General features: G+C 36.2%; 1 protein-coding gene across 4 annotated transcripts in view; it reads right to left on the reverse strand.

Annotated features, from left to right (window-relative positions):
• Positions 1–18,996, reverse strand: part of LOC129722847 (uncharacterized) — a 148,082-nt gene that overhangs the window by 109,319 nt on the left and 19,767 nt on the right. For all 4 annotated transcript variants that reach the window (XM_055676640.1, XM_055676641.1, XM_055676642.1 and 1 more), the window contains exon 2: positions 11,443–12,068. In XM_055676640.1, coding sequence (XP_055532615.1) covers positions 11,443–11,891 — 449 coding nt within the window. In that variant the 5' untranslated portion in view covers positions 11,892–12,068. The remainder of the gene's footprint in view (positions 1–11,442; positions 12,069–18,996) is intronic.

The raw sequence follows: 18,996 nt of genomic DNA on the forward strand, positions 1-18,996 counted from the left end.
CTTTAAAAAATTTGAAACTTTGCTCTTTTTTTCTCGACCAAAAAGGTGTATAACCTCAAGGTTGACATCGCTCACCCTCGTACCCGTTATTACTACGCCAATGAGATACAGAATGAGTTTCAACGACTCGCGGTTATTCTCGAGGTATGATGGTTGTCTTGTTAAGAATTATAGGGTGAGGAACGGCTTAAGCAGTAGCGCCTATTTTAACCAGTCGCAGAAAACAGGCCTCAAACTTCTGCTTTTTGATCAATATCGACAATTTCAATGATGGAAACGGAAACTTTGATTGTCGAGCTGTCTTACGAATATAAAAACGAATATAAAAATAAAAAATACCGTTAATCACAAAGAAATCTGTGAATAAACAGCATTTGAAACAAATCGACCTATATTGCAGCCATTCAGGAGCCACTTCGGGTGCTGCAAAAAAACGCCTGCAAAACAGATGGAAACTGCTTAAAATAGGTTCAGGGTGATTGGAATAGTGTCCCTCGATTGGTAACTTCAAATGATTATTGTTAAAGTTTGCTAACTTAGTTTTACAATCTGAAAACAAGTTCTGACAGAGAAAACGATAAAGAACAGATTGATATATTACTGTTTGAGTTCCACCCAACACATTTCGAGTATTTCGTCTGAATACTCAGGCGGTTCCTAAAGCTGCTTAGAATATGTTCCCTACCCTAATATGTTCGAATCGCAACTCAGGTAGATACTGTCCTGTATAATGGTAATTAGCTGCGAAGACTGTGTACAATAAATAGGAAAGTGAAGTTCCCACTGCGAAATTCTAGCACCTGAGCTTTGCTTTCATGAGTAAAAATGGGGGATATTTAAAGGGAGAGTTCGTAATCACAATGTCAAACGATCGATTAAGGCTATTCAATATTCAATCTCATTCAATGTTATCCATTGATATTCAGCTTCAACTGTCAAATTCCAACCAATAATGAAAATGTGTTCTATTTTCACTAATTTTTGAAAATAATTGACATGGAACATCCTTCTGTCTTCTCTATCACGCTTACACACTCACAAACGCACATAAATACATACATACATGTGTGCAGGCGTGCACACCTACATGAACTCTTTTTTTTTTCTCTGTCTATCATTGTCATTTGTAAAATAAGTCGAATTCAGGAGAAAGAGGTGATTGCGACACGATGCGCAGCGAGTTATTTGGAGATAAGCAGTGGTGGGCACCATTCCGCTAATTCGCTAATTGGCGACGCTAAAATTCAGTTAGCGATTTAGCGATTTCGCTAATTTTCGAGCTGGTTAGCGAAACTGTTAGCGTCGCTAAAATTTTGGCCTTCGAAACGCTAATCGCTATCTCGCTAAATTTTGTAGAGAAGCGACAATAGAAATATTTAGAAAAACTGTGAATTGCTGATGGCGTACGTAAATTGCCTCGAAAGATGAACATACTTTTAAGCGAAAGTTACTTTTGTCAGTTTTTTACCCTAGAATGGAGTTCCAGTTATCGTACAAGCCACAGAAGCATTTTGAATAACAAGCACAAGGTCTAGATTGAATTTTCGGCACACCAAGAACTTTGGTAAATTGCAATGCGCTTGAAATTATGAATACTTTGGTTCTACTTTTTCGATTCATATAATAATTGAATTTCTTTGAAAACATTCCTAAAAGTATCTATTTTCAATGCAAGCTAAATAACTTTTGTTATTCTTGTTTTTACAAAATCAAATATGAATACCGTTTCGTGAACCTCTTACTGTAAATAGCTTTAAAAGGTAATTGTTTTCGTTTGTTTAACCAAAAAAGATCAAAGTGGTCCAAATCTTACAAAACACGAGCAATAAATATAGCGATATGAATATTAACATATTAAAAAGGTAGCGATTAGCGAAAGTTCCGCTAATGTGGGTTTAGCGTTTAGCGTTTAGCGATTATCGAGCTAAATTTCCCGGTTAGCGACTTAGCGATTAGAGTCGCTAAATTTTCGATTAGCGGTGCCCACCACTGGAGATAAGGTTTCTAAGTACCAATGCAGCGTGGAAAAGCGCATTATCGTGGTACAGAAACCCCCAGTTTTGACTCTTCCGACAAATTACATCACGGGAACGACGCATAAAACTCGAATAGCACTCCTTCTTAAAAGTTTTATTCGGCAGAAGTAGTTTATCGTACGGCTCAGCAAGAAGATTCTAACTGCCAACATTTGCACAATACGAATGTGCTGTCATATTGTTAAAGTCGACTTTTCAAGGAAAGGTCTAGCAATGAACGGAGATTAACTAACGGTTTTAAGATGAACTGGTTCAAAATGGTCCCACAAGACAAGGTTAATATTATTTTTTCCAAGAAATCTAACAACATTCATGTCTCCATATATTTTGAAGCAAGCGAGAAGATTGTGCAAAGTTAGGCAGTGCAATACGATTCAGTTTGTGGTTCAACATTGATTTGATTCATCGATATTTTTGCTATTGAGCGGAGACATAAAATCGATTTTGCGTCCAACACAATTCACCATGCATCTTTTTGGTTGATTGGAAACAAGTGAACTCCAACACTCATTAGTGAAGGTAAATCACTTTTTTTCTTCAACACCTGTACTTTTCCTAAGGTGGAGATATGACCTTGTCGGAGCATATCGCAACTAATGGCTGAGTCGAAGCTTATTTTAGTGTTTATAGCTAAGTACTACTCAAAAACATGCTATTGCCTTCGAAAGGGTTTCTTCTTACGGTTTGGAAGTGTGAAGAGCAAATCAGATTTATGAGACCGTGTGCAAGAGTGTGATTATCGCAAGCACCCACATGAGTGGATTCGGCATTTACACGTACCTATAGCAATCAAGATATGTTCGTTGCAACGAAGGGCTTTAATTTGAATTTTCTTGTGTGAAGAAAAGATTAACGCCTTGTTGAGGGAAGCGATGACTTTAATACGGAAACGTCATGTTTGTTTGCTTCTCGATTCGGAAGTAGCCAATTTTATGCTGCTATGGAAATTGAATATGCTAAATTTATTTACCACATGTTGGTACATGTTTCTCAAAGCAATAGGAAATTGAAAGTGTTTTGATCGGTTGGTCGCTACTGTGTGTTGAATATGACTGATACGATTGTTAATAATTATGATCCGATGTTATCGTGAGTGATAATAAACTTGAGACTGATAAAAAAAACCACATTTATAGTGACTCGACTAGTAGGACCCTTACACATGAATATTTGTTTGATAAAATTATTAGGGCTACAAATTACCTGATGATCAAACTGGATAAAAGCATACTCTGTGATTATGAAGATTATTGAAAAAATGTTGCTTCACAACGATTTATTAACTTAACTTCTTATATTCTATTTTTTGGAATAGCCAATGGTATACTCTTCTAATAAAATTGTAATTTTTTGTTGAGTTTTGCATTTATTGAAGTCAAATTCGTTGCAAATTTTGCCTTTCTTGCTCAGAAACAAATAACAAAACATGATACGCGGTTGCTATCCTTTTCTGTTCACGGTCTGCCTGAGCTGCCAACCTTAAGATATACGAGGTTGCACGAGACATTCACAAATTACCTGATTAAATGAGCTGGATCTGAACTACGAAATTGAATTTTATGTTAATAACTTTGGTTGCATTGTACTAATGAATCTATAAAACGGAGCTACAAATGGCTGTTACAAAGCTTGATTTTTTAACCTTTACAGAGCATACATACAATCACTTACAGTCCACAGTGAATAAACAATAACAAACCGCAATTTAATATGCATATTACCCGGGGTGTTTAATGCAAGGTGACAATATCAGTTTTGAGATAATCGTTCTGGTAGGAGGTGAAGTAATAATTTCTTTTTATTCCTCATATTCAAACTGTGCTGTGAGGTTGATTTTTAAGTATTCTACATTGCAACCAATTTCACACTTGCATATCCTTTACGCTACCTACCTGTAACTTGTCGCATTACTTTTTATTTCAATCGAACCGGCTACCGGATAATTGAACTTAGTCAGAACCACGCTGGCGCATGTTGGGAATATAAATGAAGTTCAATGCCAGCAAATCATTCGTTTTTTGTGGCTTGAGCGAGCGACACTCGCGCAATGTAGATATCTCTATCCAAAACAATCCGAGCGCAATTGCAAATGATATTGATCCAGTACCATTTAAAAAAATTATGCATTCAAATAATGATCCCTTTAGTTTAAATTCCTTGTGGGTTGTTGATTACATTGATCCAATTAAGAATTCTTTAGCAGCCCGAATTAATGACATTATTTCATGCTGATTGTTAAATCACATCCCATATTTTAATTGAATGAGTTTTAAATAGAGGGGATTGTGTCACGTTCACAACACTTCGATTGGAAATATCACTTCCGGTTTTTGCTTGATTGCAATCTGGTTGATTACAAATAGTTTCTGTTTGTCAGAAAGCGATTTCAGAACTTGACCTTCTACTTATTACTTATTAGACATGGACTGACAGAAGGCGTTACTACTATACCGCAAAGTATATTGTGGAACCTCGAAGAATAATTTTACAAGTACTACAATTACATAAAGTTGCACAAATTACTTGATTTTCACATAACATGTTATGATAATTTAAAAAAAAATGAGCTTTTTAATCAAGACATCAGTCCCAGCCTTAAGACCTAGGAAAACTGTTAAAAAATAGAGTCTGTTGTATAAAAAAAGTCTCAATCAGTTGAGTCACCTCTGAAAAAATAGTACATATTTTTCGAATTTATTTATCTTCTGCAAAACGTTTACAAAAAAAAAAAAACAACTATTGGCGAAGGACAATTCCATTTCTGCTGGGATGTAGAACATTTGTAACCGTAACCGTATTGATATTATATTGAAAAGTGCGCTTTTATATTCATGCTCATTTTTGCCAAACCTTAACCGACGATCCTGTTATTGATATTGTTAAAACATCAGATTTTTCGTAAGAAAAGAAGTTTGTTTTATTATTAGGTGTAAAAGGCATTGCTCAATATTTAAAATTATATATGTAATAATAAAAATGGTCCAAAATTCAGTCAAAACTAAAAAAAATGTTGCAAGCTTACAAACAGCAATTTCATTCGGGCGATAAATTCCTTGAGAAAACTTCACATAAAGTTTCGATGACACTGTGGAATTTAGCACCAACCATATGCAAATCCATCCGCAAGCATTATGAAACCGATCACATTCTTGCCGACCACGCGCGTGAATAATTGATTTACCTTCAACTTGCCACTGTGGTCTAGACGACACGGTACATTGATCCACCAGAAAGAAGTTTTAATCAATCTTTGGACCACCACTGTTGGTATTCAGCGAATTGATTTGCATTTTGATTATCCAGGACTGCAGCATTTTCAACGCGTTCAACTCCGTTTTTTGGCTTTCCACCAGAAGTTAATGTTTTTCTTTATAACAGGGTTAACTTTTCTGATCTTTCCATTTAATGTCATTATCAGTTTAAACTGTTCAATTCCAAAATATACTCAAAACACTGATATGCAAGACTTTATCAATTCTTACCTAGATTTCGTTTACAATCATAAACTTTGGGGTATATAAAGAATAAAACAAAAGCAATATAATTGCAATTTATGCTATCGACTGAGGGATTTTAACACCCTTTGACAAAAGCAATATAGTTAAAACAAAACCCTACTTAAGCGATGTATATGACAAATGATAATTATAACTGATGGTACTTATTCTTTTTTTTTTTTCACGTCAAAATCTCACGAACTAATATATTTATTTAAAACGACTTGATATATTAAGAGTGCGTAAATTCAGATTGATATTTGATCTTTGGTATCGCAAATTTCTAGCTTTTCTCGAAACCAGTCCACGGTGATCCCACAGACCGTTATAATAAAAAAATGCACCAAAGGATCTGAGTGCACCATTCGATTCGTTATGACGTCCAGAATCTCTGGGCAAAATTTCAAAATCGTCGTACGGTACATTTTTGAGTAATGCTCGAAAAGTTGTGAAAAAAAAGCAGGTGGCTAGAAATAGAAACAAATTAGCTCGATAATCGAAAAGATTTATAGTACACCAAAAAACAGTAACCCAGCGATTGTTCAGTACATATCTCAAAAAGATACTTATGTACCTTTAGTGACCTTGTAACGGGCCCCTGCCAAAGTAAACATTACACTAAACAGATAAATAAGTTGCAAGATGGTGCCTGTCGCTTTTGTACATGCATAAATGACGTAGCTTTTTTTTAGGTTTTTTTGACCCCCTCCTCCCCCATCGTAGCATTTCGTCACAAAGTCAGACCCCCCTCTAGATAATGTCGTAGCTTCATAACACCACCCTCACACTCATGACATTTTTTTTTTTGCAAATTTTACCATCGAAAAAAAAAACATTGTATCATAGATGATCAAGAAAAGACAAGAAAGTAATAGAAATAACCCTAAACAGAAAAAAAAACATTAATAAAAAAGAATAATTAGAAAAAATTCAAATTTTTTTCTTAGTTTATATTTGCTACGTAGCTTGGCTCGACCCCCCACCCTACCCCTTGTCACATTTCGTCACAAAACTGCAAACCCCCCCTGCCCCCCTAGAATGCTACGTCCTTTATGCATCTTCCCTAACCTCGGAACATTTACTATCTGACTGAGAAGCACTTTTTCAAAAAAGGAAGCAATTCTTTGATAAATACTTTACACAACCATTAGATATTTGGATGACTTCTCCCAATTGGCAGTGAACTTTATTCATTCAATAATACCTTATTGGGACAATGTCAATACTCAGCAAGTGGAAACCATTAAATCCAATAGTTGTACGACACCCTGAAGAGGCTTACATTAACTCGGGGCCCGCCACAAAAGATCAAATCCCTGGTCGCAGTAGAAAATGTCCCGAACAGGAAAAAATTTAAGCCTAGCCACGGTGTTACATTCCACTCCTAAGCTTGATCTTCTGTCAGTTCGGCAACCTTTAATTAGCCGAGTTCAGCGAGGTAGCCAAGTAATTACTTGATAAATCAATGCTTGAACACAATCAACACATATTGCGAGTGAGAACTATAAACATTGGGCGTTTACTACCTAACACGAGCAAATATTCAATGGAAACGAGTTCGAATTTTTGAAACAGAACGTAATACAACCACCAAAACTATCAACAGGTGGCTCGAAGGAAAGAAGAAGAGGCGAATATTTTCAACTAGAGAATGAAAAACGAAAAGCACAGCAAAAAAAGAAAATGGGAAATTCTAGAAAGCAAAAACTCGACAGAAGAGAGATCTTTTTTTCCACAACATTTGTTTACAACGGAGCTCTAATAGTCAAGTCGGGAAGACAGTACTATTCTCTCATGGAATTAGGCATCACACCTGAATCGCAGAATCAATCTGCGCAAGGTTCATTCCATACAAAATTGTCATACCACTTGGACACAACTATCAGAAATTTTAATCAAAGTTGGGGGAACTATTCATCTAAGTTCACTTTGACAAAAACCCAATTTTATTGCATAATTTCTTTTTCTTAAATTGTTTCTTGCGTGAAATTTTTCGAGGAACACGATGATATTATAAAAATCAATATAAAAAAGGCCGCATTTGCCGAAAACGTAATGTTTGTTTGGAATACAAAAATTATATATCTGGCAGCACTTCGGGTAAAAAAAATTAAACAACTAACGCACCAATTATCTTTCATGAAGCGTATGAATAGCGTAGCGTAGACCTACAGACTGGTAGGAAGGACTCATATGATCTATCTACAAGAAGGGACATAGACTCAACTGTAGTAATTATCGAGGCCTATCCCTTCTCAATTCCGCTTATAAATACTACAAGGTATACAGCCCTAGGGGTTGTATGGAATGGTGACGTAGGACTAAATATTTAATATATGCTAAACTAAATATTATTATATGCTGCGCTTAACTGTTCATAGGTAACACTACCGTTTATTTTTGATAGTCGTTATTTTAAAACTAACGAAGCATGAATACATGAAAATTTTACACTAGTAGTAGTTGCGAAAATTCTCATAACTCTTATCTTCAAGCATCTATAGTTCTGAAAAGAACCGATTCCATAATATTCAGTTAAAAGTTCGTGCTACAGAACGCTGATAATCGCACCATGAATATTTTGAGTTGACTCGTATGCAGCTCTCGTTTCTCAATGTCGCGTACCTTTAACAGCTGCACTGCTCTAGCTTATGTGTAACAAACTAAACTGAAGCCGGATTTTCTACACGCAGTCTTTTGTATCGAGTTCAGAGCAGATTTTTGCAATTAAGGCGTGGCTACGTAGCTTCGAGAAAGAGGAACAAACCAAAACACCTTCGATACTACTGAGTGATTTTCATAAGCATCAAAAGAAAGGTTTTGCTTTCCCGATGCGCAAATCACTCTGGTTCTTAGATTAACTAATTTTCGTTTCTAACATTTGACTGATAACGGTGTTCGAGTGAACACAAACAAACAATTAAACCGGAAAATCACTCAATTTAGCAGTGCAAATTCTTGAAATGAGTGTTATATCTTGTTGTGATAAACTATTCATAGGTAACACTACCGTTTATATTTGGTGCGTCCTGGTCGTTATTGTAAAAATGATTATTTAGAAATAGATAAAAATTTCACACTAGTAGTAGTTGTGAAAATTCTCATAACTCTTATCTTCATCATCTTATAGTTCTGAAAAGAACCGATTTCATAATCTTCAGCTCGAAATGTAGCTACAGAATGCTGATGATCACACCACCACCGGTAGCATCGATTATAAAATATAAAAAATAATAAAAATTTGCTCTCCGCTGTGCCCTCCAGCAGCTGTGCCAGCAAAATATCCTGCAGCGTACGATGGTTATTGTTGCTGCCGTGTGCAGAATACAGGTAACATGCTCCGCGGTGCCTGGAAGTTGACTCGTATGCAGCTCTCGTTTCTCAATGTCGCGTACCTTTAACAGCTGCACTCTCGCTTATGTGTAACAAACTAAACTGAAGCTGAATTTTCTACACGCAGTCTTTTGTATCGAGTTCAGAGCAGATTTTTGCAATTAAGGCGTGGCTACGTAGCTTCGAGAAAGAGGAACAAACCAAAACACCTTCGATACTACTGAGTGATTTTCATAAGCATCAAAAGAAAGTTTTCGCTTTCCCGATGCGAAAATCACTCTGGTTCTTAGATTAACTAATTTTCTTTTCACAAACACAAACACAAACATACAATTAAACCGGAAAATCACTCAATTTAGCAGTGAAAATTCTTGAAATGAGGGTTATGTCCTGTTGTGATAAACTATTCATAGGCAACACTACCGTTTATTTTTGGTGCGTCCTGGTCGTTATTGTAAAAATGATTATTGAGAAATAGATGGACATTTCACACTAGGAGTAGTTGTGAAAATTCTCGTAACTCTTATCTTCAAGCATTTATAGTTCTAAAAAGAACCGATTCGATAACCTTCAGCTCGAAATGTATGCTACAGAATGCTGATAATCACACCACCACCGGTAGCAACGATAAAATATAAAATTTGCTCTCCGCTGTGCCCTCCAGCAGCTGTGCCAGCAAAATATCCTGCAGCGTAAATGGTTATTATTGCTGCCGTGTGCAGAATACAAGTAACATGCTCCGCGGTGCCTGGAAGTTGACTCGTATGCAGCTCTCGTTTCTCAATGTCGCAAAGCTTTAACGGCTGCACCGCACTCGCTATTGTGGAACAAACTAAACTGAAGCTGAATTTTCCAATTCAGCGTAGATTTTTACCATTAAGGCGTGGCCACGCAGCTTAGACAAAGACAAACAAACCAAAACACTTTGTTGGGTCAAAATACGTAGGCAGTGGAATTTATTTCGTCCATGTTATTGATATCTGTGCTTGGGAAGCAAGCCAAGAACAAGGGAAATGTATGGGAAAGCTTGACCTTGGAACTTTTCACCTTTTTCCACCATTAAGCAGTAAAGTAACAATGTTGAACATAATATCAAAAAATTGTTACACATTTTATCTATCCACCGAAATATAAATGACTAAGATGCATTAAGTCGTTCGCTTGCTATAACCGTTTGAAATCTGACGCAACATTTGCCAGTTTCATTTTCATTTTCACAAAGTGTAATCTAGTATAGAAAACAAAGACGTAGTCCTACGTCAAAATCTCACCAGTGTCCTGTTCCAGTGACTTAGGCTGTTGCAGGAAGCCTTTGTTGGAAAATACCAATGCAGTTTTCGAGTTGGACGAACTACAACAGGCCAGACGTTTACCTTGAGACAGATCCTCGATAAGTTTCGAGAACCCAACTTGCAACACATCATTTGTTTATTGACTTTAAAGCGGCGTACGAAACAGTGAAACGCAACGAGCTGTGGCAAATTATGCTTGAACATGGTTTTCCAACAAAACTAATTTAACTGTCTTGTGCGACGCTTAACGGTTTCACATCATGCTTCAGGACATCGGACGCGTTTGTGACGTTAGATGGTCTGAAGCAAGGTGACGGGCTCTCGAACTTGCTGTTCATCATAGCTTTAAAAGATGCAATATGAAGGGCAGGTGTGCAGAGGAGCGGCATCATCTTCACGAAGACGAAGTCCCACATGCTTCTAGGCTTCGCGGACGACATTGATATAATTAGTGTTAACCGTAGAGCAATAAGGAGGCCTTTACGGTTCTCAAAAGGGAAGCTGCGAGAACTGGACTCACCCTAAACACTGCCAAAATGAAGTACATGGAGAGCGTGGTAGTTCTACGGATGTTGCTGCTGCGGTGCAGTTGGATGGGGATACTTTTGAAGTGTCCAACGAATTTATTAATCTTGGTACTCTCGTGACATGTGACAACGAGGTGAGCCGCTGGAGACTGGAGAGGAGCAGCCCAAGCCATAAAAGTAAATGTAAATTTTTTTGTTTTGTTGCGTATTTTTTTCCAATTTTGAATATGACTTATCTAAAGCTGAAATGTCGTAGGGGAATGTCCACAAAATACATGGCTTACGGGGAAGAGAAGGGGGCTACCTGACAAAGCGTTGCAACCCATATGGAAAATTTTTAGGATCTATTAATTTGCGCTACCTAACTAATGGACGTCATATAATTGATTCATGAAATTAAGGAAATTGAAAAAAGAAAAAAAAACATGTTAATGTTTAGGGTTGAAAGTAAACCAATCAATATGCACTACTCAAAAATTTTCTTCACGTTTGAATGTAATTACATTAAAAAAAAACAACAAGAAAAAATTATTTTGTAAAAAATATGTTTTCTGACTTTGTTGTTTAAAAACAACAAAACGTTATTTTAAAATAAACAAAAAAAAAACTTTCTGGTTCTGTTTGATTACATATAGTGAAAAAAATTGGAGACTATATAATAATCGAGTCCGACCTGTGCTCATCACCGAAACCTCAGTAACTTGGCGTAAACTTATCAACAGCGGAATTTACTCTACGTGAAATTTAGTTGACTCACCTCCTCTTTCGCTGATACGTCCGATTGAGAGTGGTAATTTTTCGTGGGCGCACAGGTGGTGGGCCATTGGCAGGAGCCGCGGCCGTCGCGTTTCTGGCGGATTTTTCGTTCACAATTGCAGCAGTCTCATCATGGGCGACCACAGCCGTTGTTCGCTCTGGTTTTTTCGGTGGACTGGGAACCTTCTCCACATCGGAACTGGCACGTTCCGATATCCTGCACTCTTGGGCAACACTGTGATTGAACGATTTAATCGAGTAGCTACCCGAGCTGCGCAGTTTGTTCCTAAACAAGTCACCGATCTTCCGCAGCGGGAACTTGCCCGTCAGTATTCCACTCTCAGCAGCCAAGCTTTCCGATGGTTTGGAATCATTTTCAGCCGTTGCTTTTTTGGCGGCATTATTTTCCGAATTAGGCGTTGAAACTTGCTTGTTGATCCATCCTGACATTCTTAGTTGGGTAGGCGGATTTGTGCGATGCCGACTGGCTTAACCTCGAAAGGGATTAGTAAATCAGTTGGAATGCTTCGATGATTTCTCATCGAATGCAGTGACATCTCGTTGTATGTTGAGAAGCAACTCCAACGGATTTTAATGTCGGTGCAGGTCAAATCTGTAGTCGCCAATCTGTAATTGAAACGACAAAAAAAAAATTATTTCTGATGATTGTACTCCAGCCATGCTGTTAAACTGACTTAACTAACCTAAATAAATTTCCGAATGTCTTATTATTATATCACTTATTTTATGAATAATCTGCGCTCGACTGCTAAAAATATTGAGCTCCATGTAAAGGTAAAGCCATATATCGTAATTAAAATTTCTCAGTACTGGTTTTTACCCCATTAATATCACATAGTAAATCATGTTTTGTTTGTGCTAACTAATTTTACTCTCAGAAAATGGTGAAATTCGTTTTGAAACCCGGTCGCAGTCCGCAATCAGCATGTGCCGACATACGTGGGCTCCACTGTACAGGTGCATTTAATCCGGTGCACATAAATTTGGACCATAATTTCGCAAGCTCTAGGATCAGGTTTCAGTTTGTGGCAGGTAGACTTGACGGATCATTCAGAGCAGTTTGAAAAATTTACTAGCACACTCACTGTCGACTGGAGTCGCTCCAACTTTATTTGGCAAGATGTTATAAATTCAATAGTAGACATCAGATAACCATGAATGTCTGCAAGATTGATTATGGTCGCGTTCGATTGCACCATGTGTACACAAATTTATAGCCTCCGGAAATAGGTCGTACGACATACGACAGAGCCACACATTCGAAGGAGCCGCGCGCGAATGCCTTGGCGCAATAGGTGCACGTGCAAAGCAAAAGGTTTAGCCACCAGGTAGACGCACACCTTACCTGCAGAAATGTAAATGCCGTTGAAAACGCTTTTCACAGTAGGTTAACTGCCATAGAATAAACTGTAACACAATGGGGTATAATTGCAGCATGTTTTTGAATGGTCGGTGTGCTACTTAGTGAACTATTACACTTTTACTTTTTTCACCTAAATATATCAACCTATAAAATGGGTTTCAGAACAATCCATTAAATTATACCGAGCGGATTGTATCAATATTGTGGTTAGTGGGTGAAGAAAAACTGAATTCCCAGAGTAATGTTTTAAATCTTTAAATTTTAGGACTAGAAATATTCAATCTAGAAACAGATACGTCACATATAACTAAAAATAATTTCTGGTTAGAAACTTTTATTTCAAAACAACGTGTTGTAATCAATGCCCGAAAAAATTAAACCTCTTGCGTAATCTCTATTGTAAGTTATGAACTTCACTTCAACATCATGATCCGATACCTTGTTCGGGTTGGGTAATGACACTTTGTGTTCGCTCTTATTCAATGTATTTCATCGATGAAGCATTCGCGTATATGGAAATTTCTTCAGCCACGCTGCGAAAGGCCGACCAAAGATCGGCCAATAAAAATAATTGACCAGAGCATCTGGTAAAATTAATAACAGCAACGGTTCTTAAATGTAGTTCTCGTAGTTCCGTTTGCACTCTGCTCTTTCGTTCCATGGCAATACACGAGGAACAAAATACCCCGAGGCGGACTATTTGAAAGCAGCGTAATTTTCAATCCAGTACCAATTAGCCATATGGGACCGGAAATCTTTGTGAATGATGAGTCTATTCAGTAATTACCTATTTGAAAAAGGTGAAATATTTTGAGCAGGTCATAATGAGTGCAGAACAGGGCATGGCATGATACGAATATATATCTGATTTTCAATGATCGTTTCGATCGACACCTTACGTAATGTAACATTATCATCGTAGTTTTTGGGTGTTATTTAACTTCTAGCAGTACACTAAATAAATACCCTCCCAGCTGATCTCGAGGTACGATGCTGGCCTAACAAGTCAGTCGTCGTAGGTTCGAGTCTCGGCTTGGGAGAGACTGTTAGTGTCAGTAGGATTGTAGCGCTGGCTCCGCAATTGTCCTGTACACTTAACAGTTGGCTGCGAAGTCTGTGTAAAATAAGCAGAAGGTCCAGTTCCGACTCAAAATGTAGCACCAGAAACTACTGTGACAAATAGATTGACACTATTTGTCGCTGTAAATTAATTTCACAACTCTGCTACCTACACTTCTGGTATATTTTGAAACAAAAACATTGAACAATTGACACATTCTACCGTGACGTTACAACGTTTTGACTATTCTGTTGGCATCATTTTAATTCTAACTTGTATTTTTTTCATGAAACCCTTTGATATTATTACAGATTCGGAAAGTAGACAAAATTTCCTATAAGAATGATGTATAAGATATATGTTTACTTTGTTTATATTACCTTGGAGAGTAAAAATGTAACGTGACGTTACAACGCGCGAGAAATTGAGCGGTCGGGACTTCCTTTACAAAAGTCAAAAACTCTGCTCTGTTTGAAATTTTATAACAATTTCTTCTTCCACAATTTGATAACAAATATTAATCGAACATTTTGCCATGTTTAGAGTGCCTATAACTGGTAACATCTATATTTGAGAAGCTTTTATATTTCGTGACGTTACAACGCTCATTTTTCAGCAAGGGGTATTCTCACTCCGTTGTAACGTCACGAAAATATGAATCAGTCGATATCCATTATTTATCACATATTTCTTAGACATTTTCATATGAAATAGTTCAATATATGATTTTATATATTTCTACTTCTACTTTATGCCCTTGGTTTGTGGGGTTATCCATAAACTACGTAGCAAATTTACTTTGTCGTTTAATGTTTGGGCATGCAGAACCAAACTTAAACTTGGAGATTTTCAGTGAATGAATATGAGTTATGATCTAATCAATTCTTTTCATGAGTGACATATGTATCCTAAATGTTCTCAAAAGTGTCTTATATCACATTATGTGTGAAACATATTAAATTTATTTTTATTGTAGTTTTTTCACAATGTCTGAGTACGTTAGCAGTTTATTCAGCATTTATATTAAAAACAAGTTTACAAATGTGTCCTCAATTCCAATAAATACAAGAAACCTTTCAAAAATTATAATAACACAAAAATGCCGCTTTTAGTTTTTTTCGCTCCCGTAATATTTCCTTGATTTTTTAAAACTCACACTACTTATTCAAGAAAATTCGAGTGCATTTTTGCCGCTGAAGATTTTTTCATTTAGACTAAAAAATAAATAGCTAATAAATAGCTGGCTTATTCCACGATATGGTGTTGGTCCTTCAAAAATGTTCTCATCGTTAAATGTGGTGATGTCACGTCTCGTAATTGCAATAACCATCACATTCGGAAGATTGGCTTGAGCGATGCGGACGAAGTATTCATTTCATTAATACGGTTACCTTGCGTCAACAGTTTTTCTCTTAGGGAACATTCGCATGTTACGTAACGCGGAAGTTGACAATTTTCAATCCCCCCTCACGCAATGCATTGTAATGTAATATAATAGAATAATATTAGAATTTTTAAGAATGTAACGTTACTCATGGATGACCCACAGTTTAATAATTAAAAACATTAATCCATTTTACAAAATTTATCCTTTGTTATATGACATATGTAACGTGAACTAATTTAGACGCATCAAGTATGTTTTAAAACATAGACGAATATTATATAAGGGGAGAAAGAAAATTTCGTGACGTTACAGCGCAAATTAAACCCGGTTGTAACTCAAGTTGTATTCAACCTAGCTGCGATCTTTTAGTATCAAATTAAAGGTATTTTTGAGTATAAAGAGAAAACGGAATATTACTTTGATTAAATGTGAGGAGTTTCCATGAAGTAAAAAACTGTACTTTTTTCGTGACGTTACAACGCTAAACTACCCCTGTTTTCATATTGGCCTAAGATCAATATATTTGAAATTTCACTTCAAAACCCTTCAGGCATCGAATAAAGCACTTATTTCACAGTCATATAATATAAAAAATGTATTATAAATACATACTCCTGATCATTTGTAGCCATTTAAAAATTATGTAGCCAAAAACGCTTGTTTTTTGTTAATTTTATTTGAACTTTGCAATTAGTTTTCTACAGTTTCTTAAACACTATAAATTTGACATTTCCTTTCTTGGAAGGTTCAAACACTATAGAACCTAGGAAAAATATTTACATTGTGAAATATGCATTTCAAAAATTGGTTTGTTGGTGTAGCTTCGCAGAGAATGTGTCAATTGCAAATTCTCCAGTTGTGGCAGGCTATTTTTTGTACAAAAGAATCTCGCTAAAATTTACTTACTTGAGCAAATCCTTTAAGCAATTGTTTGAATCATAGCTTCAACTTTACCGCCCGTATTGAAAACATAAATATGTAGTAGGTATAAAACTAACCGTTGTGGGCTGTTGACACTCACAGTAGCCGCGTAATTCCTTTTGCTGATCCACAGAAGACAGCCGCCCGCAGACAGTGTTGATTGACGATTTATTTTGCTAAGTACCTTATTTAGGATGCAATCATTGGGTGCTTCTGCAGCTCGATGCTTTTAGAGCGCAGTATAATCATGCTACGTTTGTCGGTATGGTCTTCGACCTTAGATAAGTTGAATTATCTGTAAATAGCACCAGAAGCTGCCAGTCGTTGGCACTCTCCTCAATTACGTGCCTTGGAAACTTATATGCTATGATATTGCCATTTATAACTACAGCACGGGTATCGTTTATCCATCGACACGAAACGGTTGAAATGAACTTAATAGACTATTAGCGAATATTTGTCTTCACTAAGTTCACTAATAATTGGCAAGCAACTGCCGGTAACTTGTAATTCAGAAGAAAAGACTAATGTCGAAAAGTTCAATAGATATCATCAACCACTCTGTTGAAAAGGTCTCATGTAGGTTGAACATGGTATATAATGGCAAAACACATTGGTACTAACAAACGGCATTATTTGCCACCAATCACTACCATCAAGTATTGGTGTGTAATTTCATGTTTACGACTATGAACTTTGCGTGTGACAGGCCAATAACTGGGAAGACCATTAACTATTCAAGTGAAAAATACAGGAACACCAAAATATTTCACTGTACAAACAATTTTCAATTTTTCTCGAAGCCTTTGTCACATATTCAGTCCACGGTCAAAAGCCTCAGAGAATGACAATGAGTTTTAGTTCAGAAAACTTCAGCAAAGTTGAAGATAATGTTGTCTCAAAATACTTTGCCGAAAACATTTTTATTCTAACTGCTCTTATTTTGAAGATACATAGGTATACCGTTTCCACTCAGACTTGTCATTAAAATTAGATTTTTTTAATATCCAAAAAACTGTAGCATTCAAAATGGCAACAATGTTCAACATATATTTGTATGTCATCGAAGCACACAACTTTGTAAAAGACACAAAAAAGCTAGCTGCTACACAGATCGAATTATTGCAAAAAATGAGCTCAAAATCATGTCTTCTTTATTTACTCTCCAAATACTGGTTTGATTGACATACTATCTTCAGAAGAAATTAAGTATATAACAAGCATCATAGAATGACAATGTATTTTAGATCGGAACTCCACCGCTAGTGGAGCTGCAAAATCTAACTTTTCAGTCTTGCACTTTAGAGAAATGTCATCTCCAACGAATGTGTAGATAATGTTGTCACAAAAAACTCTGCTGATGCTTCTTTTGTTCTAGCTCTTCTTGTTTTGGAGATCGTTTATATTAGACTAGTCCTCAAAATTAGATTTTTTTTATATAAAAACTGTAAAAACGGTATCCATACACACAACCTTGTAGAAGACACAAAAAAGAAAGCTTCTACACAGAGCGAGTAATTGACAAAAAATTTAGAAATATAAAACCTTTTGAACTACATATCAGGCAATGAATATGAGGCTTAATTATGATGTGGATGTGTACAAAAAATTGATATTTTTTCGCATTTTTGACGATAACTCGTTCTGTGTAGTAACTATCTTTTTTGTGTCTTCTACAAAGTTGTATATTTAGATGCTGAACATTATTGCCTTCTAAATGCTACGTTTTTAATAATAAAAAAAACTAATTTCACGGAGTAGTGTAATATAAAACGTCTTCAAAACAAGAGCAGTTAGTAGAAAAATGTCTTCGGCAAAATTTCCTGTGACAATATTATCTACAACTTTGCTGCAGACGGCGTTCCATGCAAGACTGAAAAGTTGCAGCGCTACTGACGGCGGAATTCCGACCCTCAACTCATTGGCGTTCTCTGAGGCTTTTTGAAAAACATAAATTTTCTTCTGAAGAAAGCATATCAACTGTCAACAACACCAGTATTTGGAGAGTGAATGAAAATTTTTCTCGATTTTGAGCTATCGTATTAATAAAACAATAGAACACCGACTGAAAGTCTCGATCACGAGGCCATAGATGTGACAGTACGTAACTGTTATTCTCTGCGTGCGAGGAGACTGTGTCTCTCTCTCACCCCCTCTCTCTCTCTCTCTCTCTCTCTCTCTCTCTGATTTACAAACAAAGCTCTCAATGTGTTTGTTCCTTTACTTCACGAACTAATTTTATTTTTGTCTCATTTCTCAAGGTTAGTTAATCAGGCAATGCACACTGGGCCAGGAATGGAATCTAGCGGAACGAAATTATTAGCTTTGCGGTATTCGACAAAGTTGTAGATCTTTTAATTCCATGAAACTTCACAGAATATACAAAATTCCTAACTCTTCAAGTTTCAGAGATCTACGAGTTTTTATAAATTTTGTCTGAATTTCACGTTTTATTGTGATAATTTTATGAGTTCACTCTGATTAATTTCTTACAAATTTTTTCTCGAGAGAAATCGAATAATTACGTCGTTTTCTTCCGAGTTCAGAAGTTTTTGAAGTACTTAGCTGAAAATATTACACAAAATTTGGAAAAAATACATAATCTAGTGAAGTAGATATCTCAGCGGGTAGCAAGTATTAGCAAACCATGATTCTTTCTAAAAATTGTCCATCAAAAAATCTTCATTTTCTAAAATTTTGAAAGAAGTGTTTTTTGGTGTTTTTGTGATATTTCAGTTTGAATATAACCATAGGTTTCATATAAAAATACAATTTCTATGTATTTATTGCATGGAATATACGG

This window comes from Wyeomyia smithii, chromosome 2 (genome assembly GCF_029784165.1).
Source record: "Wyeomyia smithii strain HCP4-BCI-WySm-NY-G18 chromosome 2, ASM2978416v1, whole genome shotgun sequence".
In the NCBI taxonomy this organism is placed as follows: Eukaryota; Metazoa; Arthropoda; class Insecta; order Diptera; family Culicidae; genus Wyeomyia; species Wyeomyia smithii.